This window comes from Orycteropus afer, unplaced genomic scaffold (genome assembly GCF_000298275.1).
Source record: "Orycteropus afer afer isolate SDZICR_OR568_19922 unplaced genomic scaffold, OryAfe1.0 scaffold00365, whole genome shotgun sequence".
NCBI classification, from domain to species: Eukaryota; Metazoa; Chordata; class Mammalia; order Tubulidentata; family Orycteropodidae; genus Orycteropus; species Orycteropus afer.
In genome coordinates this window covers 1651831-1674016 of record NW_006921952.1, presented here as the reverse complement: position 1 = coordinate 1674016, position 22186 = coordinate 1651831, and the positions used below count along the sequence as shown (strand labels likewise).

The following is a 22186-nucleotide window of genomic DNA, read 5'->3' as shown; positions in this document are numbered from 1 at the left end:
GTATAACATGAACAGGGCTGTCAGAAAGGGGCCTCTTCTGGGGCTGCCCATGACACATGCACGGCTAGTTTGGATGAGGCTGCAGCGGGGCTCAGCAATGAGTTTGGGCCGGAAGCTGGGGGAGTCGCTCTCAAGAAGCAGCGCTGGGACGTTCTGGGCCGGTGGAGCAGGCAAGGCCTGCCCTGCCTGAGGGGACTTTGCTTAGGAGAGAGACTGCTGAAGGAGCCAGAGCAGGAGTGGCAAGCTCTCAGAATAAGTGTCATGGGAGCAGACATTCTGTCTCCCTCACAGACTGTGAAGATGACGCTTGAAGCAGAGGTTCAACTTCATAGAAAGTACTGGTAGGAAAGAAAAACTTCCCTCACCACCACCCTCAGGCCACGTCACACTTGGAGGGAGCCAAGGGGCAGAGAACAGCTGCCGAAGGGACCCTGTGACTCCCTCAGGGCCTCAAGCTCATGAGTGTCGGAGCAAGGACTGTCACGAGCCCGGCACTTTGGTCTCCCTGCCATACCCCTTTCACCCAGGTCATTTAGACAAAGAGACATGTATGGTGTCCTCCACAGGAAGCAGGGCCACCTGGGGTCAAGTTCAGCCACTAAGGCTTGAAAAGTAACTGTCAGAGTTCCCAGTTCTTTCAGCTGGGGCCCACAGTGCACCCAGGCAGGTCTCTGGGCATGTCCCCCAGGGCACTGTCTTCAGTGCAGGCCCCTCATCCTGCCACTGATACGTGCAGTTTTCAATCACATTCTCTTTAATACAGCTCAGTTAAAAGCTGGAAGCAGTGTTAATAAATTTAATAAATGGTTGTGGAAACTCTCCGTCTTGGTCTGTGCAGTTCAGTAAATACGGCAGCCATGAATCTCAATCACAGACCACGGGGCACAGGGTGGGCCTCTCTGCAGAGCACGGCCCAGGGGCCTCCCCGCAGACCTCCCCTGTCTACGTGGGAGGCTGGGCTTTCCAGAGCTACTCACGATCCTCCAGCCCCCGACCCTGTCCCAGGCTTGGATCCCCACCCCTGGGCCCCACTCACCTTACTAAGGAACAGACTCTCCAGTTCCTGTTGTAGCTGAGTAAGGTGCTCACATCCAAGCTGCTCAGGTCAAAGTCAAAGACCTAAGCAGAGAAAGAAACCAACTGAGTGTCACAAAGAACACTAAGCAGCCTCCCACTGAAACACGGGACCATGAGAGGCTGCCCATCACCGTGAGAGGGGGCAGGCAGGGGGTGCTGAGTGCAGAACAAGTGTGCTGTAGGAACAGTCACAGAGCATCTGTCTATGATGGGCCAGGTATTATGTGCATCAATGAAAACAGTCCTTCTCTTCCAGCACTTTCTACATTTCTTCCATTTCAAAACCACCACTGAGCATGTCTGTTTTGCCAGGCACCTGTGGGGAATCATGGCAGGCTAGATGGTGTCTGACGCACCTTACGACGAAGCAGAGGGAGGAGATATGCATGCCTACAGCTGTGACGCAACAGTAATGAACCGCACTACGTAGTAATGAACTACGGCAAAGACAACAACGAGGCACCGAGGGAGTCCAGAGGGAAGAGAAATTCATTCCAGTGAGGAGCAAGGAGACGGCGTCTGAGATGGGACTAAGGATCTAAGTAAGGCTCTGGACAGAGGGCAAGAAAGGGCACACAATATGAGAGGCCTGTTGGCGTGATGGCAGCAGACCACATGGGAAAAACGTGGCCACATGGAGCCAGTGGGCAATGTGGCCTCAGCAGCATGGGGAGATATAAGGGGACTAGCTGTCAGCCTCAGAGGGTCAGGGACCGTGCAGGAAATCAGCAACGGGCACTGTGATTACAACCATGTGTAAGTGGCAGAGGACACACTCACTAACCCACTGCTACGGAGTCATGGTGATACTCATTGGGTTTCCAAGGCTGTAAATCTGCACTGAAGCAGATTGCTTCATCTTCCTCCTATGGAGCAGCTGGTGGGTTTGAACCACTGACCTTTTGGTTAGCAGCCAAATGCCTTACCCACTAGGTCACCAGAGCTCCTTATAAAAGATACACAGTAGATACAAAATGAAGAGTTAGGCTAGGGCTATGATATCCATAACGTGGTACAGAGAGTTACTTGATGTGGCTCCTCTAGCCACAGTCTTTGTACCCTCATGTGACTGGGTGGAGCTATGTAAATGTGAGGTGTAGCCCACCACTTGGGGATCACAACTAAGTTCCTCTGTATGGGGAACCGGATCAGAACCTGTGAGCAGAGAGGCACGGAATGCTGTTGCACTCGCAGGCGCAGTCGCTGGGGTCCCACCCGCATGAGGACAGGGGCATGCAGGCCGGACTCGCTCACGGCCACTGGGCACTTGCATCAGCACCTTCCCCAGGGATGCTGCCCACGTGACACTGAGGACCCTGTACCTCCACGGGGGAGAAAGCACTTCACTTGAGCTGGCAGCAACACACTCGTGTTTAACTGAGACAAGATTTCACAGCAGCCTATGAAGGTAGGAGCAGTCTGTCCCCAGACCTGCCCCAAACAACTTGCTACTAATGTAAATAAGGTACATGGCACCCTTGTGGGGGTGGGACTATGCAAATAAAATATACGTAATCCTAACATGGAGACCGGTCAGTTCTGCCATCCTGCTAGGCTTAAAGTGAGACATCCCAGGGGTAGAAATGGGGCGCTCACTGCCATCAGGAAAGAAGAGCCAGAAATGCAGTGCATCCTCGGAGCTGAGATCCTGCACTGAAATGGCAGGGACAGAGGCAGCAGATCCAGCAGAAACAAGAGACCTACATGAGACAGAGCGGCGGGCTTCCTGGCCTACGGGATGAGAAAGCTGAGTGCCTTTGGGCAGAAGGCCCACTGATGCAACTGGGGTGCCTCTCTGGGCACCTACTGGCAAAGCTAAAAGAGCTCTGTAATACCGGCTGGTGCAGGACACAGGCCAAGGTCAGAGAGAAGGGTGCCTGTGGCATGGCTGAGAAGAAGCTGTCCTGAAGAACTGTATCCTGAGTCATTTCTGACCCTAAGTTGAAATCTGTTACTTCCCTAATAAAGTCCACCGTCGTGAGTACAGTCTGTGAGTTCTGTGTAGTCACTGCAACAAATTATCGAACGCAGCAGAGAGGCAGAAGGGCCACGGGAGGGACGGTGGGTGCAGGAATTGACGGGAAGGTTGGATGGTTGCCTCATAGGAACCAGCTTCAGGCTGTTGATGCTCATCTTGATTCTCTCCCCCTTGTGAAGTCAGAGGGAGTCAGACACTGCCTCCATGACCTTTCTGCAGTTAAGTTAAACGTTCTTTTTTCCCCCTAACACTTTAATGATGTATGAGACAAAGGCTCCAGATCTAGTTGGATGTACCCCACAATGAGCACTTTTTGACCACAGAGTGGTCCAGCAGTGATGCACCAGGTGTGGCCCAATGAGAAGCCACTGCCTGGGGCCCACAGTTTGCTCCTACAGCTTCCTGGTCAGCTCCCTGGCCGGGGAGAGGCGAGGGTGGTAAGAGGGCCCACTGAGGACATGTGGGTGGGAGGTGAGGCTCTGAGAAGATTGCCCTACCTGTCTCAGCCCACAGCGGAAAACCAGGGCCAACCAGCAGGCTCCTACCTGGAAGTTCTCAACGATGCGCTCGGGGGTCACCGACTTGGGGATCACAACTAAGTTCCTCTGTATGGGGAACCGGATCAGAACCTGTGAGCAGAGAGGCACGGAATGCTGTTGCACTTGCAGGCGCAGTCGCTGGGGTCCCACCCGCATGAGGACAGGGGCATGCAGGCCGGACTCGCTCACGGCCACTGGGCACTTGCATCAGCACCTTCCCCAGGGATGCTGCCCTCGTGACACTGAGGACCCTGTACCTCCACGGGGGAGAAAGCACTTCACTTGAGCTGGCAGCAACACACTCGTGTTTAACTGAGACAAGATTTCACAGCAGCCTATGAAGGTGGGAGCAGTCTGTCCCCAGACCCGCCCCCAGATCATGTGGTCTTCTGAATGCCCGGCCCCTGCTTGCTCCTTCTCTTCCCTACACACTCCCGGCCCTTACTCAGCACTTCCAGAGCGCAGAGCACAGGAGGCTCTGGGGACAGTCACATGTGCCTGGGCACAGGAATACCTGGGCTACGGTCTTATCATGCTTGGCTGCAATTGCTTTGATCCTGGGGTCCTCCAGCAGGGAGGGGTCCTCTGGCTTGGCCCTGGAGACAGAAAGGGGGTCCATGTGAACCTCTCCATTGCCACCACTCAGGTAGCCAGTGACTGGGCCAGCCCTCATACCGTCCTTGACAGCAGTCCACCGAGAGCTGCCTATGACATGCTGGTTCCCAACCCTCACCCTTGGGACAGAAGAACAGGCCTCCCAGAAAGCCGTAGAGGCCCTGGGCAGGCCCACGGCTCAGCCCCAACGACCTTCCCAGTGCTGGGCCATTTCTCATCTTCCCCACGAGCCCCTGGCAAGCTTACCAAGGCCGGTCAGGGGAGCCCAGGGGGCTGTAGGCGGTCACTACGATGCCCTTGGACTGGCAGTACTGGACTAGCTTCTCCTGGGTGAAGTATGGATGGCTCTCGATCTGCAAACACAGAGGAGGGGCTGGGCGTGTGGCATTGTGGATGGGGCACACGGGAAGTGCCAGTCTCTCCCTCCCCACTGACAACAATGACAAATCCGGGGTGACACACCTCTGCCATTTCCCAGCCAGTGTCAACACCAAGAACCACCACCTTGTGACTGAGGCTCTTTGGCCACAGGCCCTGAAGGCTGGTCCTGGTTTCAGCCATTTGTCAACTATCCCAGGTCTGAGGTCTCAAAGTCTGCACTGCTCACTGTGAGGCCCCGAGGCACGACATCAGGGCCTTTCTGTCCTGCAAGTCCTACTCCCAGAGGCGCCACTGTCACTCTGAATCATCATCCAGGCTCTGCAGAGGCTAGGAGCCTCCTGGCCACTCCCTGGGGCCGGACCATATCCCAGGAGACCAGCCTCTCGGGCCGATGTTTACCTGGTTAACAGCTGGCTTGTATTTTAAGCCAGGCTTGTTTAAGATCCTCTCGATTTGGAGGTGGTTGAAGTTGGAGACACCAATTGCCTTCACCAGCCCCTCGTCCACCAGCTTCTCCATGGCCTAAGGGGAAGAGAATACTGCTTGGTGCTGGCTGCTGGAACATGCCAGAAAAGACAAGGACCGGAAGCATCTTTTGCACCCACAGTTAACAGGTCCCACCCTCACAGTTCTGCACCAGCTAGTGAGACCTTTCAGAAGCCACAAGGTGGAAGACAAGAGCCAGGCTGGCTTTAAGGAGACAAGAAGAACAGACAAAGTGACCGAATAACACAATACAGTGAGGGGAATGCCAGAGCAGGCTCCTGCCCAAGTTCACCAAGTTCACTCACAGGGGAAACATGGCACCAGCAGTGAAGCAAAAAGTGAAGCCAAGGATTGCCTTACCGTCCACGTGTCCAAAAAATCGGTGTCACTGGGAATCACGTTGCCTGTCTCATCCAGCGGGAAGAAGTCCTTCCCCGCCTGCCGTTACAACCGAAACCAGAAACAATCAAGAGCAGCCCTTCACAGACCTGCACAGGTCAGCGGGGAGGGGCTGCTGCTTTGAAAACAAAGCTGGGGTTCTCCATCGGGCAGTGTGACCAGGAGATGTGAGCACGACCCCGGGCCCCAGCACTTTCCCCTCAGTGAGCTGGAGCTGAGAAATCACCATCTTCACATATCTAAGCCTGTTGTGTGGTGGTGATGAACTTGGTTAGGGGCTGGTCTGGCACAGACTAGGGGGTGTGTGTGTGTGTGTGTGTGTGTGCGTGCACATCCAAAGTGGCATCCCTGGTTCCCAGTCCCGGCTGGGCACTGGCCTCTGGAACTGCCAGAGATGGAACTCACCGAGGGTGGAATCCCATAGAAACAGGGACCAAAGTCAAGTCCCTTTGGGCTCTAATCTGCCACCAAGAAATCCAATGGAGCTATAGCGTAAACTCTAATTTTACTGCCGACAATGCCCACACCAAGCGGGGCTGAGAGAAGGCCGAGTGCGCTGACCCCCTCACGTTCTTTCTGTGCAGAGCCAGGCTGCCTGCCCCACAGGCCTAGGGGTGGGAATGCATGCACACACATGAGCAGTGTGTAGTGTACGTGTGCTCATGCGTGCACATGCTGGGGTGACAGCAATAGTTCCCCATGCCCTGTGTGCCATAAGGACAGCGATGTTTCCTGTCCCAAAGGTTTAAATGACATCACCACTGAGGAGCCAGCACCCCTCACACCCCACAGAGCACCTAGGAGGCACCCCTGGTTCCTGTTAGAACACAGGCGTGAATGCAGAGGCCTGGGAGTGGATGAGACGAGAACTGCTGATCAGCCCCGGGGGACACCGTCGCTGCAGGTCTGGGGCTCCACAGGGCACAGCTAGCATCCTGAGAGGACACCAAGAATCTCCCCAGCACAGCCCCCAGGGTGCACGCGGCCACAGGCCCATACCTTAAAGCCGGTCGGCCAGTGGATCAGGTAGAGGTCCAGATAGTCCAGCTTCAGGTCACTGAGAGTCTTCTTACAGGCGTCCCTCACCATGCTCTTGTCGTGGTAGGTGCACCAGAGCTGAGGGAGTGAGAACACACTTTGTCCTGCTGCGCCAATGACAGACACCACCCTGTCCCCCACGAACGGTCCCTGCCATCATGTGATGGCTGAGTCACTTCAGCCATCAAACAGTTGGGGGGGTCCAGTGCACATTGTGGACTCCACTGCCACAAGAAGGCACGATAACCAGGTCCTGGAAACCTCTCAAGAGGCATAAAATGGGAGGCAGGCCAGGCCCAGCCTCCACCGAGCAAGGGGGGCTGGCTTCCTCTTGGCCAGTCTTTGTGGGCCAGCTCCGCCCCAACCCAGTGTCCCACTGTGGGCAGTGGTGGGGAGCCAGTCTGCAGATGGGAGCAAAGTCCTTTCTGCACAGGGGGCTCCTGGGAAAGGGAGAGCTGACCCTAGCCTGGCCCAGCAGCTTGGGTCCTAACCAGAGGGTCTGAAGGCTTAACTGCCCAATGCCAGCTGGTGTGCATGGGCCTTGAGCCCTCTGTTGCCTCAGCTGCCATGCCTCCCATTGCCCACCGTGCCCACACCCAGAGCACTGGGGTAGCTGCTCCACCGGGCCCGCCCCCGCCCCCGCCCCACCTGAGGCATCACCTTGCTGACGATGAAGAGGTCCTCCCGCTTCACCACCTCCGCCTTGAGCTTCTCCTGGAGGGCTTCTCCCACCTCACTCTCGTTCTGGTACACGTGGGCGCAGTCGATATGCCGGTACCCAGTGTCAATGGCCACCTTCACAGCCTCTGCCACCTTGCCTGGCGGGGACTGAGGGAAGAGACAGACAGGGCCCAGGGTTAACAACAAAGCCAACACAGTCTGCACACAGCCTTGGCACAGGGTGACAGCAATGGGTTGAGCCTGACAGAAAGGTCTCTCCTCTGAGCCCAGCTGGGGAGGCGGCATCTCCGAGGCGGGGCTATGAGGACAGGCGCTGGGACTTCCTGTCCGGAACTCCCGACGTGGGTCCCGCACAGACACACCACCGAAAGACATGCTGCTGCCTCACTTCTTCCCGTCATGATTCACAACCCACCGCAGGAAAACCCTCACTCTCTCAAGCCTTCAGGGCCCATGACAGAGAGGCACCACTGCCCCAAGCAGCTCTAAGTATTTCAAAAACCAAAACCATAAAAGCAAACGCACTGCCATCGAGTCCATTCCAACTCACGGCGACCCTACACAGCTTCCCTACACAGCTTTCCGTATTTAAATACTTCCTTGTGGGCTCCGGGTCAGTCAGCAAGAGCTGGGGTGTAGTGGGGGCTCCTGCACTGTCCTGCCTCATTCTGAGCCACCCCTCACTGGCTGTAAGCAGTTCAGGGGGGCTTTCATGAGGCCGAGTGTGTGACTGATGACAACTCGGATCTCCTCGGGCCTCACCGCCAATGGCTTTGGGAGGTGGCCCTCAGACGTTTCTGTAGACAGAAATGATTAAAAGGTGAGGGAGAATGGGGATTAGGCAAGATGGCTCTATGGATTGTAGTCAGCAATAAAGAGACTGAACAGTGTCCTGGCCCGGGCCAGGTGGCATCTGACGACAGGATGGGACAGGGGTGGAGAGCATGCTGCTGATGGAGAGGGGGTGCTCGGGCAGCCCCTGCAGTTCCCCAGCCCCTCCCACAAGCTCAGGATGAACAACAGGCATCATGTGACACACTGCTGAGAGGGCCAGGGCCAGAAGGACAGGAGGGGAAAGTGCCTTAGGGCCACCAGCAGCTGCAGAGGCCTGCTGTGGTGAACAGGCCGGGAGCCCCACGCACCACCTGGCCTGCTGGTCCCCCTGAGAGTGGGAGGCGGTACACCAGCCCTCAGGTGTTCCCCAAGAGCCCACCTCAGACTGTCGGGGCCTCCTTGGCTCACTGGAGGAGCCAGGAAGGCCACACACCCTTATGCTGAAGAAGCAAGGGAGGAAACTACAGTGTCCAGAGAGAACCCCCCATGGCTCTCTCCCAGTCGCCATCACGAGCAGTGTTAGCACAGCCCACCCTTATCCGCGTGAGAACTGTGGGAAGTGTCCACCCAGCACGTTCAGAAGTTTCTCCAGGCTTAATGACCTTCAACTGACTGTTCTCTGAGGAGATGCTGCACTGCCTCCATCCTGTGCTCACACCCATCAAGCCCGGACATGGGAGGAGGGGCAACCCCCAGGTCCAGCCACAGAGAGCACCCCAGGCTGAGCAACAGGGGTACACTCCCAGGCCCAGCCACAAGGGGCACCCCTGTAGACCCAACCACAAGGGGCACCTCCAGACCTGGCCACACACGTTCAGTCACAGCGACTAGGGCAGGGGCAGGAAAGAGACTCGAGCCAGGGCAGTGGAACTGCTAAGAGAAGCTCTCATTCTATGGCGGCCACTGTCCTGTGGCGGGGGTGGGGGGAGCCTGAGCTGCCAGGGGAAAGTGGAATGGACAGACATGAGGGCTTGAGAGACCAGCCCAGTGAGAAGCCCTGGTGACGTCACTTACATCCTTGAACCAGACTGACAGCCAGTAACTGTCAGCTCTGCAGGCCAAGGCACACGTCTTTTTTCTACTGAAGTTTAAGTTGGCTTTTTGGTTCCTTGAAACCAGGAGAGTGCGGACCAGAATGATCAAAGTTACGGAACTGGCACAAAACCAAGTTTGTGGGATATTTTTACAGAAAGTCAAGGTCAGAAATGACCTCCTATGGCTGTGAAGAAGCTGCCACTTCATGATCCTTCCCTGGACAGAGTGCTGACGAGTAAGACATGCGGACTGAGCAAACTTCAGTCAGAGGGAAAAGAGACACAGAGGGGAGGCCTTGCAGGCATGCTGCGCGGGGCACGAGCTGGATCCAGACACCAGTCCTGCAACTACTAACCGAAAGGCTGGCAGTTTGGACCCACTCAGAGGCTTCTCGGAAGAAAGGCTTGTGATCTGCTTCCAAACGGTGCCAGCCTTGCAAACCCTGTGGGGCAGTTCTACACTGCACACGTGGCGTCGCCATGAGTCAGAATCAATCAGCAGTGCCGGAGGGCGGGGCAATGGTGACACTGAGCCACGTGTGAGCTGCAGCACAGTGACCAAGGGGCTCCTACCTGGGGTCGGCCACCCTGAGCTGACCCTGGGACAGACGTGGTCGTCAGAAGGCTTGCGTCAGGGCAGAGCACACTGCACACTCCCGGACAGAGCCTTGGCAATGGCAGCCATGTTCAATGAGCTGGTTTGAAATGCATCTTCACCATGAATCACCACCACCACACTCCAAGGTATCTCTACAGACGAGGAAACTGAGGCACACAAGAGCTTAAGGAACTGCTCCAAGGTCATGCAGCTAGTAAAGGTGGCAGGATTCAAACCCAGGAAGCAGGACCTCAGAGCCATGCCCATGATCACAATTCCCCACGGTGTCCCCAGATGAGGTGAGACTGCTCAGCAGGGGAGGGTCTCCTAGGCGTGGGAAGGTCAGCCCTGGGGGCTAAAATGCACAGAATGCCCAACCATCACCCAGCACTAGCAATCTCCACCTAGAACCTTCCAGAAGCAATCTGCCCAAGCTTGTGATTTAGAGACGAAAGGGATTTCCCTTATCAGTAATGAAGCAGTCAACTTAAGACAGGCACACTCAGTACCTTGGGATCGCTAGTACAAGAGCAACATCTCAGTCCAGTCGTGTCAATACAAACAAACTGCAAACAGAGAGCAGGGGTCCAGATTAAGTCTTATAAAAACAGATAAATAAAGAGATGTCCCTACGCGTCTAACAGCAGATATGTAGACAACCAGAACCCAAACACCCACAATACAAATTTTATAAGCACCAGAACTGTACACATCACACACACTGAATCAGCTTTTAAAATCAATTGTCACTAATTTGCTTGTGACATGATCGAACCAGCGCACAAGTCCTCCCGAGACCTAAGATTCTGCAACCGGCCTGGGCTGCGACTTTATGCTCCTCTGTGCAGAAGGCCCCTGGGCTCCCGTCACCAGTGTGAACCTGTTTCCTGCACACTCACAGGCCAGCTCACCAACACAAAGAACCTTCACGTCTCTCACATGTGCTTTCAAAACCCACCTCTTCCTAGTCCCCTCTCCTGCAGCTCAGGCTAGTTACCACTAGATAAATATCCTTGCTCCCATCCCCTTTGCAGGTCAAGAAAACTACCGCTCCAACCAGAAAGGAGGTTTCGTACAAGCCAGGGTACATGTCCACTGTAAGGAACCAGGATTCCAACCCTAAGATGCAAGAACCCCTTCGGAGAATCTGGCAGTGTGAACCACAGAGAGCTCTGGGGCGTTGATTCTGGTCTTTTTGTTGTACTTTTTGAAGTTTCTCTGGTTAACAGAAGGAGCTCTGGTAGCATAGTGCCTAAGGCATTTGACTGCTAACCAGAAGGCTGGCAGTTCAAACCTACCAGCCACTCCTCGGAAGGAAGGTTGGGCAATCTGCTTCTGTAGAGATACTGCTTCGGAAACCCAAGAAGGGGTCGCTATGAGTCAGGTCTGACTTGACGGCAGTGAGTTTGTTTTTTTGGTTTTTGTCTAGTTAGCAGATGTTACTTTTGAAATGAAGGGGAAAAAATAAAGCAAATGTCACTTTGGGGGGTACATCTTGAGTAAGAAGAATGAGAAGTTTGTTAGTGACAACCTGGAACATGGAGAGGAAAGTGTCTTTTGATGTGGATTTAGACAAAATAAAGAAGCAGGGCCGTCCCCTCCAAAGCCTTGACAAGTCCCACAGCATCTTCAGATTATAGCAGCTTTTCTTCAGAGACACAGAATCCTCATTTAGGTAAAGGTTTCATTCAACACGGCAGCCACTCTGGGAGCCAGTCTGGCAGTTTCTTACAAAGCTAACCGCAAGCTTATTGCAAGCTCCAGCGGTTCTACTCCTAGCACTCCACCCCAAGGTACCTACCCACAAGAGCTGAAAACACATTTCCATACAAAATCCTGTGTGAGTGTTGGTGACCACTTTATTCACAATTGCCAAAATTTGGACGCCATCAAGCTGTGCTTCACAGTTAAACGGGTGGATAAACCAACTGTGGTCACCCATGCAATGAGTCTTACTCAGTGAGAAAAAGAAATGGCAGGGGGGACCCTGAAACGCACACTGCCAAGTGAGAGAGGCTAGTCTGGAATGGCCATATGCTTCCAACGACAGCGGAAACAGCAAAACAGCCGAGACGACGTAGGGACACGGCTGCCGGTCCACAGTGCTGCTCAGCGCGTTTCACAAGAGACAGGAGGTGCTGACAGGCTCCGTGGCCCCGGCAGACGGACGGCCACGCTGAGCGCGGGCCATCCCTCCGACGGGTTACTACACACCGGCAAAGAGAACCCAAGTCCTGACACACGCTACAACACACGTGAACCACACATGGTGGGAAACAGGTCAGACATAAAAGGACACATACTGTACGAGCCCACTTAGAGGATGCATCCAGACCCGGCTAGCGCATGGAGACCAAAGTTTCCTGGTGGTCACGTGGGCGGGAGAGTGGGGGTGTCACTGCTGGGGGCAGGGCACTGAGTCTCTTCAAAGGGTGATGGGAGGAAAGGGATGGGGGTGTCACTGTGGGGGGGGCAGTGAGTGTCTGGGAAGGGTGAGGTGTGGGAGGGAGAAGGGGGGTGTCACTGCCTAGGGGGGCCCTGAATCTCTGAGGGGTGATGGGGGAGGGGCTGGGGTGTCACTGCCTTGGGGGGGCACTGAGTCTCTGTGAAGGGTGATGGAAAATTCTGGAAACAGTGGTGATGGGTGTACATGGGTGTACAACCTGAGAAGCATAATTCCTGTCACTGAACTGCGTGTGAGAAATGTTACAGCGCCAAATGCTTTGTTAGGTATTTCCGTACTCCCCCTGACCCCACTGCCACTGAGTGGATTGGCAGTAGAGCGCTTAACCGCCACGCCATCAGGACTCTTTTTGTACCACAAAAATGAAACGTGGGGAGAAATGAATAGGTGGGGGGCATTTGACAGGCAGTGAAATTATTCTACATGACACTATAATGTTGGACACAACACTGCACGTTTGTCAAAAGTCACAGACCTGTAGGAGACAAAGAGTGAGCCCTGAGATCAACTGAGGGCTTTAGTTACAAACACTGATTAACACAGGCTGAGTGACTGCCCAGAACACACAACAGGAATGTGCGATGCAACAGGGGCACAAGGGAGCTCTGCAAACCCAGAACCGTCCTGAAAAATGGACGTTCAAAAAACACAGAACGTGCTAATATGTTTTGTTATGTGCTGTCGAGTTGCGAGCCCTCCTTGAGTTTCCGAGGCAGTATCACTGCAGAAGTAGACTGCCCCATCTTCCTTCTAAGGAGTGGCTGGTGAGTTTGAACCACCAAACTGCTCACTTCTGGTTAGCAGTTAAGTGCCTTAGGCACTATGCTACCAGAGCTCCTCATGCTAATATACATACTGCTAACAAAACAGCTGCCACATCTCGAGACTCAAGATGGGAGACGTTCTAGAACGCCACCATGCACCACCCTGCATGGATGACCCAAGAGCCACAGAAACGCACTTCTCACTGCACAGACAGGTAAGGCAGCCGCACTGGGCGGGTGCTCACTGTACCCAAATTCTCTTAATGACATACACTGGCATTTCCAAGGATAAGGAGTGGACCACTGAAGAAGTACCCTTTCAGCTGCCTTATCACATTGAAAAACACAGTCAAGCTGGCTAATGGTTTTCCATCAACGCTCCTAATCAGGTTTGGCAACAAACCTCCTCCTATCAGTTCTGCCCTAAATACAGCAGCTGGGCTGCCATGGGATGGGCAGGGTGGATTGAAATACCTGTGATTTTGGAGAGGTCGCACTGAGATCTGCAGGGACAGAAGGCAGGTGGGCAGTAAAGCCAACCTGGGTCTTAGCTCGCGGAGGCCCCTCCTCTCTCCCCTCTCCTAGTCCCGGAGCTGGGCCACCAAAGCTGGCCCCACCACGGGGGAGCGACAGAAGCCTCTCCAGTGTGCCTGTTTCTATCTCCTACGCCAACTGGGGCCATCCATCTACCCCTCTCCTGTGCCCTCACCTCACAGCGTCCCATGGAGGCAAGAACTGACCAGAGCAGGGAGGTTTAAAAAAAACCTCGAAGTTGGCATTCAAACCCATCCAGCAGCTACACAGATGCGGAGGGGCAATCTGCTTCTATGAAGGTTACAAGCTAGAAAAGCCTATGTGGCAGTTCTCCTGTCACGTGGGTGGTGCCAGGAGTCAGAATTGATTCGGTGGCATCTGACTCGGTGGCACTGCAATAGTTTGTGTCCCTCCAAAGGTGCAGAGTACAGGAACACATATACCCGGTATCTGTGGTTTATAATTTCATGGGGTTGGGGGGGCATTAGGAAAAAAAGGTCTCAAAAGGCTCCAGGGCGTAGGGGTGAGGTGGGAATGTAATAATGGAAAAAAGGTCATATCCCTTCCTACACTCTGGGGTGTGTGTGTGTGTGTGTGTGTGTGTGTGTACACAGTGACCATGTATGGCCTGTGATTTTTCAGCCAGGTTTCAAATACACATTAGGAACTGGACATTAGCTGGTAGCAGCAGCTATGTGTTTTAAAGGTTCCTGGTAACACAATCCTGGTGGGTTACACCCAACAGGGACACAAGTCTGCTAGGAGGGACTCCTCTATGCCACATGGGGTCCAGAGTAGAAACACCTTCTACCTGCCCAAAGATTACCAAATTAAAGGTTGGCTGTTAAAAACCACCCGACAGGACTGCAGAAGAAAAGCCTGGTGAACTGCTTCTGTAATGATTCCCAAGAAAAGCCTACGGAGCAGCTGGACGGGCCCACTTCGAGTCACCCTGGGTCACCATCGACTCGTCTCAACAGGTTGGGATTTATAAACTTTTACTCCTGACTTACCAAAGAGTAGTGATTTTGAGACGACAAGTCATACAATTATTTCCAAGGTCACAACCATAACTTTGTGCAAAAAGAAACAGAGTATAAGTATCAGTATGCACCCCGTATAGTAAGGCAAAATATCATTTGGTGACACTTTTGTTCCAGTTACATGGGATATCTGTGTGCTGCACAGAGGCACAATCTCTATTTCCTCTTGTCAAGAAAGCTCTTTTCACTTTCCTTTCAAAAGGACAATCTGTGACAGGTGGCATTTAACTCTGCCTCATGGTCATAATTAAATTATACACTTACAGCTGCTATCACCGCACTGTCCGGAGAGAACACACATTAGAGTCTGCTCAGCTTGGCCAAGAAACACTTTCTGAGCCAGGCAAGGTTTCTTACTCACCTCAGGTTGTAGGGTGGAGTGAACCCATCCTCTGTCCTGTTTCCCCTCACAGTTGTTATGAGTCAATTGACTTGAGGGCAGTGAGTTTGGTTTTTTGGTTAGTCTACTCAAACCCTGTCTGTCTCTTCCACCCATGTCTCTGTACTAATAGCCAATGCCCACACTCAAAGTTCCCATAAGAGGGAAACCAGGTCACAGTTACAGAATGTAATATGTTGTTGTTGTTGTTATGTGCCCTTGAATAGGACCCAACTCATAGTGACCCCTCCTTGGGTTTCCGAGCTCTGGTAGCATAGTGCCTAAGGCACTTGACTGCTAACCAGAAGCCTGGAGGTTCAAACCCACAAGCCACTCGGAGGAAGGAAGATGGGGCAATCGACTTCCGCAGTGATACTGCCTCAGAAACGACTCGATGGCACATAAGAACAACAACATCACTACGGAAGTAGATTGCCCAACCTTCCTTCCGGGGAGTAGCTGGTGGCTGTGAACCGCCAGCCTTCTGGTTAGCAGTCAAGTGTCTTAGGCACTATGCTACCAGAATGTAATATAAGCAGCTTAAAAATACTGGCTCTTGCCTCACCTCCCCAAATGCTACCTTTCGGTGGTCCCGAGTTTTGAGAAACTTGGGCTATCACAGTTTTATTCCTAACCATTTCTTAGGGACACTGTGGGGAGACTTAAATGGTTTTAAGGTTCCTGAAGAAGGTTTTAAAGTCCCTGAGCGGTCCAGCTGATCTGCTCTCTGCTAACCTAAAGGCTGGTGTTTGAACCACCGAGTGGTAATAAGGGAAAAAGGCCTGGCCATCTTCCATAAAGATTACAGACAGGAAAACCCTATGAAGCCATTTCTTTCTGTAACGTATGGGGTCACCACAAGCAGGAAGAAATCGGGAGCCAACTGGTAGTAACAGTGCAGGAGAGAGCTCACCAGGAGGGAACACCTGGGGGCAAGCTGGTTACACTCTCAGGATCCACACTCCCCCCACAAACCAAGGCAGGGCCTCTAGGGGCCCTGAAATCAACAGTTCATCCACATCCCGGGAGATGGCTAGGTTCTGGGGCAAACTCATGCCCCTTCATTTAATAGCACCGGTGGTGCAGCAGCAGCTCTGGGGGCGCAGTGGGTAAAGCATCCGGCTGCCAACCTGAAGGTCAGAGGTTCAAACCCACCAACTGCTCCGATGAGGCAATGTACTTTTGCAGAAACGTACAGCCTTGGAAACCCTGTGGAAGTCACTATGGGTTGGAACCTAACGGAGGGTAGTGGGTTTGTTTTTGGTTTGGTGGTTAGGAGCTCGGCTGCTAACGGAAGGCTCTGTGGCTCGAACCCGCCCAACTCTCCGAGGATGCCCTGTCCTATAGGGTCGCTACTTGTCCAATCGACTTAACGGCAGTGGGTCTGGTTGTTTTAGACTCCTGGTGAATGCGGATTGGGCCACAACGGAACTGATCAAAGAACTCGGAGGAAAAGCCAAGTCGCTCCAGAAGCCCTTGGGAGAGGCTTCTCCCGGAGCCGGGGTGGCCGAGACGGAGCCCCACTCACGCCGGGGCCGCGGGGCGGAGTAAGTGCCTCACTCCTCCCCGGGCTTTGAGTCCCAGTCCCCGCCGAGGTCCCAGCCCCAATTCCCCCCCGGGGCCCGGGCGGCGGCCGAAGCCCCACTCCTCTCCGCCCCCCGGGTGAATTCACAGCGGGCGCTGCCCGTTCCTAACGCACCGCCAGGGGTCCGACCACCGAGCGTCCGCGGGCAGCCCCGGCGGGACCCACCAGGCGAGACCCCTGCTCGCCCTGCCCTACCTAGCAGGCCGGATCGCCGGAGACCCGGACGGGCGATAGGGCCGCGAGGCCCGAGCGAGCTCCCTCAGGCCCAGCGTCGGCGGCGGGGTCGAGCGGGGTCACCCCGGGCCCCTCCCCGCCGCCAGCCCCTGGGGCCTACCTTCCAGGTGCCCAGCCCTATGATGGGCATCTTGGCGCCAGTGTTGAGCACGAGGAGACTAGCCATGGCGACAGCCCTGCGAACAGTTCCACCCAAGACCATGTTACGGTGGCGGCGCGCACGCCTTTAAATACCCCCTACGACCAGCGAGGCGGACGCCTGCAGTTGGCGCGCTCCCGAGCGAACGCGGCTTCGGATTGGCCAGTCCGCGCCGAGGCTGCTGCCGCCTCAACTTTCCCCTCTGTTCCGCGAGGACTCATCTCCCGCTTGGTCCTAGCGGAGCCGTATTCCTTCCGCAGTTCCCCGCCCCTCAGTGCGGGCTTAGCGCCCACTGCTCACCGGTACCCCTAGCGGCTCCGGAGGCCTTGGCCGCTGTTCTGGCGGGGAAAAGCGAATGTCTAGAAATAGTAGTCACAAGCATTCCATAAATAAACAGCATGTGAAGGAGTTAGGGCTGCACTCTTTTTGAAATACATACGTATATATAAATACACATGGTCGTTGTTGTTATGTGCCGTCCAGTCGGACCCTACTCATAACAACCCCTCCTTGGGTTTCCGAGGCAGTATCACTGCGGAAGTAGATTGCCCCATCTTCCTTCCAAGGAGTGGCTGGTGGGTTTGAACCGCCAGCCTTCTGGTTAGCAGTCAAGTGCCTTAGGCACTATGCTACCAGAGCTCCTATAAATACACATTAACAAAACCAAACTCAGCAAAATAAAAAGAAAGGGGACCAGGTTTGCTGATCTGATAGAGCCTGGGGGAACCCCTGAGACTATGGTCTCTAGCTGCCCTTCAAATCTGGAATTTAACCCACACCTCTGGCTTCCAGCCAAACAAAAGAGAGGCATATGAGTTGAACACTCCTTGGAGAGAACAATCATGGGAGAAAGAAGGGCTGTGTATGCACAGGGAGACAGCTCAGGGGGCAGGAGCCTTAAGATGGACACAGGGAAGAGGTAAGTATCGGGAGGAAGTGGGAGGGAAGCTGTTACACTGGGGTAAATCGTAGTCAATGTCATGAGACGTGTGTGAACTGCTGTATGGAAAGTGAATTTGCTCTGTAAACTTTCACCCAAATCACAATAAAAAAACAAACAAAAAACCCACCGCCATCAAGTCGATTCAGACACATAGAGATCCCACGGGGTTTCCAAGCTGTAAATCTTTATGGAAGTAGATTGCCGGGTTTCCTTCCACCAAGTAGCTGGTGGGTTTGAACATCTGACCTTCTGGTTAGCAAATCCGGTATATATATTTTTTGTTGTTATCATTGGGAATGTACCCAGCAGAACAGGCACCAACAATTCCTACATGTACAATTCAGTGACATTGACTACATTCTTCAAGTTGAGTTGCAGCCTTTTTAAGGTCCCAGAACAATACGTTTGTCTCCTGCCCAAATTCTCGGAGGTTTCACAAATGCCCTGTTCCTAATTTGTAGGAATCACACTGATGGCAAGTGTTGGTAGGTTAGTTAGTGAGTTTTGGTCTTAGACAAATGTTCTGTCAGTCAAACGCCTTGCACTCTTTTTGAACACCTTCACCACTGGTGTAACTAACGTGTAGCCTCCCAGAGCGAACTTCACACTCCACCCATCCTAGGGAACCAGCGCTGCCTGCCCACCTGGGCATCACTCAGTGATCCTTCCTAGGAAAGGGAGCATCTCTTGAGCTTAAGCAGTCCTGGAGGGCTTGATCCAGAACATTTGCCTTTAGGAAGTACGGTTGAGTCCTTGCTCCACCAAATGGGCAAGTTCCAGGAAGGTGCCGGATGTTAGTCATTGCAGAGTCGAGTCCAACCCAGGACCACCACCATGTGTGCAGAGTAGAACCGCTTCACAGCGTTTTCAAGACTGTCACCTTTAGGAAGGTGACTGCCAGGCCTTTCTGCCTAGGTACCTCTGAGTGGGTTTGAACCACCAGCCTTCCACCTGGGAGTCAAGCCACCTAACCATTTATGCCACCCAGGTAATGCAAAAACCTCTAGAAGAACAAGAGTAGGGCATAGAGAATTAAAAAGTAAACCGACAGAAGAGTTCACGTTAACATTGTCATTTCCGGTATGTCAGATTGATGCTGCAGTTGTTGCTTGCTGGTATCAAGTCAGCTCTGACCCAAAGCAACTTTATGTATAACAATGAAAAAAGGCCGGTCCGGCACCATTTTAAACCAAAAAACCCCACTGCCATCGAGTGGCTCCAGATTCACAGTGCCCCTAGAGGACAGAGTAGAACTGCCCCTAGCGTTTCCTGTAATGTTTACAGAAGCAGACTGCCTCATCTTTTCCCCTGTGGAGCTCAAAGGGCCAACATTTCTGGCTAGTGCATAACCACTGTACTACCAGGGCTTCTAATAAAAACCAGAGTCACTGCCATCGAGTCAATTTACGGAAGTAGATTGCCTGGAGCGGCTGGTGGGTTTGAACCACCAACCTTCTAGTTAGCAGTGGCACTACGCCACCAGAGCTCCTAGGGCTCCTAGTTAACAGGTAGAAAAACACCACGTGGTTTCCCCAAGGCAGAACAAGGGAAGTCCCTGGAAGAGCCTGCAGGAGAATCTTTGGGATCTTTCCCACACCCTGTTCATGATGGCCCACCCTGGCCCGCACAGCCCTTTCTGCCCCATCACCCTCCAGTCTTTCCCCTAATTATGCAAGATGGGGACTCCTGCCATGACTCAGGGACTCGACCTACTGCAACTCCAATTCAGTGATTTTCCATTCAGTGACTTCTTTAAAAAGTGCCCATCCCTGGGAAAAATTTCTACAGAGCCGGCTAGCCCAAATATTTTTCCACTTGGTTTCTATAGAAACTGCCAGTGGGGAAATGGGAACGCTCTTTGTCCCCAAATCATCGAATTTGAATTTGAGCCTTAAGATGGGTGCTTGGTTTGTGGCAAAAAAAAATAGTAGACAGCCCACCAGTTTTCACCCACTGATCCCTTCTCACATGGAGGTGGCTCTGTTATCCACCTCCAGGGTCTACTTTCAGAGGGCTATTGTCTTAGTCTCCCAGTGCTGCTGTAACAGGAATTTCACAAGTGTGTGGCTTTAACAAACAAACTTATGTTGCCCCAGGAGAGAAGTCGGAAACCAAGGTACCAGCTTTAGGGGAGGCTCTCTGTCCACTTGGGGGGAGGGTCCTTGTCTCTTTTCAGCTTCTGTCCTTGGGTCCTTGATGACTGTCATGTAGTGTGGCATCTGTCTTCCCCATCTCCGCTTGGTTCTCTATGCCTAATCTGTTTTTTTTTTTTTTATCTTTAAAGTGATTGACTTAAACCATACCTTGCGCTGATATGGGCTCTTAACAAGGAAACCCGTTCCCAAATGGGATTACAACCACAGATCCAGGAGTTAGGATTTACACCAAGTATATTGGGAGGACACAATTCCTAGCAGCTAGTCTCCTATGAAAATGATGCAGGCGGGGTGACACAGAGAGGTTATCTGTTAGGGACATTAACCGGATATCACACGCTTCTGTAGTTTCTTTAGGAGCTCTGGTGGTTTCTTTAATAACAGTGTAGAGGTGTAAGAGCATTCCACCGAGGTTATGCACATGTGAGAAACGAGACCTGTGGGAATTCTACAGCAACAATAACACTAGAGCTGGGACACAATGGTGGCATAGACCACTAACTGATCCTGCTGCCACCGTCACCTTTGTGAATACCACTGTGCGTGCATCAAGCTCGTGCTAGGAAAACCTTCAATGGACTCCTTCCGAGAAATATTCCAGTAAGAACAATAAGGATCTTAACTTACTCAGAACTGGTAATCCCATTAAGAGCAAAGAAACACGCCTTCTGCCCGCGCGCGCACACTACAAGGCTGGGACTAGAGTGAGAAAAGAGGTGCCTGGGGCGCAATACTTCTTGTCTGAATATGGGTACCTCCTTAAATTTTATACCCTAGGGATGTCATTTGCTTCACCCTAATCCCGGTTCTCTGTATGAAAAACACGTAAATTTGTATATGCATGAAATAGAGTACATGAGGAGGAGCTTTGGGGGCACAGTGGTTAAAGCACTCAGCTGCTAACCAAAAGTTGGCTATTCAAACCCACCAGCTGCTTCATGGGAGAAAGATGAGGCAGTCAGTCAGCTTCTGTAAAGATTTATAGCTTTGGAAACTCTATGGGGCTACTTGGTCCTATAGGGTCACTATGAGTCAGAGTCAACTCCATGGCAGTTAAGTTTTTCTTCTTTTTTTTTTTTTAAGTATACTAAGGTACAGTAGGAGCTCTGGTAGCATAGTGCCTAAGGCACTTGACTGCTAACCAGAAGGCTGGCGGTTCAAACCTACCAGCCACTCCTCGGAAGGAAGGTTGGGCAATCTACTTCCATAGTGATACCGCCTTGGAAATGCAAGGGGGATCTCTATGAGTCGGGTCCGACTCGACAGCACATAACAACAACAACAAACAAGGTACAGTAGACGCTACACAAAAAGTAAAACAGTAAAAGCCTCAAAATAACAAGAGATGAGGTGTAGCTGTTACAGAGGAAAACCATACGTTGTGTTTTTAGGTGCTTTCGAGTCACTTCTGACTCACAGTGACCTAACATACAATAGAATGAAATGCTGCTCGGTCCTGCACCATCCTCCCAGTTGTTGCTACGTGTGAGCCCACTGTTGCAGCCGCTGTGTCCATCTGTCTCACTGAGGGTCTTCCTCTTTTTCATGACCCTCTAGTTTACCAAGCATGACGTCTTTCTCCAGGGACTGGTCCCTCTGATAACATGTCCACAGCATGTGAGACAGAGCCTTGCCATCCGCACTTCTACGAAGCATTCTGCCTGCACGTCTCCCAAGACAGACTTGTTCATCCTTCTGGCAGTTCACGGGGCATTCAATATTCTTCACCAACACCATAATTCAAAGGTATCAATTCTTTCATCTTCCTTCTTCATTGTCCAGCTTTCGCGAACTTACGAGGCGACTGAAAATACTTGGGTCTGGCACACCTTAGCTCTTAAAGTGACAACTTTTCTTTGTAACATTTTAAAGAGGTCCTTTGCAGCAGATTCGCCCAGTGCAATACATCATTTGATTTCTTGACGGCTGCTTCCATGGGCATTGATTGTGTGTGGGTCCAAGTAAAATGAAATCCTTGGCAACTTCTATCTTTTTTCCATTTTTCGTGATGTTACTGATTGGTCCAATTGGGAGGATTTTTGTTTTATGTTGAGGTGTGTGGTAATTAAGGCTATGTGTCAGCTCGGCTGGGCCATGGGTGTGAGTGGCAGGGTGGCTAGACATAGTCATGTCCCATGATGAGACTGTAATCACCTCCATGGTGGAATCTGCTGTGAGCAGCTAAACAATTGCCTTTGGGAGGTAGCCTGTTTCCAGCATATACGGAGAAACTTTGAGGAAGGTCTCTAGCTTTTGGCACATTTGGATCTGCGTTTGGCCGAGTC

The 22186-nt window shown here is 52.7% G+C and overlaps 1 protein-coding gene across 1 annotated transcript in view; it reads right to left on the bottom strand.

Annotated features, from left to right (window-relative positions):
- LOC103207341 (aldo-keto reductase family 1 member B1-like) overlaps positions 1–16829 on the bottom strand; it is an 18282-nt gene extending 1453 nt beyond the window's left edge. Inside the window, exons 1-9 of the mRNA XM_007952926.1 lie at positions 16764–16829; positions 7174–7341; positions 6475–6591; positions 5437–5514; positions 4990–5112; positions 4456–4562; positions 4109–4190; positions 3601–3684; positions 1037–1119 (exon numbers count right to left, since the gene is read on the bottom strand). Of these exons, the coding sequence (XP_007951117.1) occupies positions 1037–1119; positions 3601–3684; positions 4109–4190; positions 4456–4562; positions 4990–5112; positions 5437–5514; positions 6475–6591; positions 7174–7341; positions 16764–16829 (908 nt within the window). The remainder of the gene's footprint in view (positions 1–1036; positions 1120–3600; positions 3685–4108; positions 4191–4455; positions 4563–4989; positions 5113–5436; positions 5515–6474; positions 6592–7173; positions 7342–16763) is intronic.
- Between the last annotated feature and the right edge of the window lie 5357 nt (positions 16830–22186).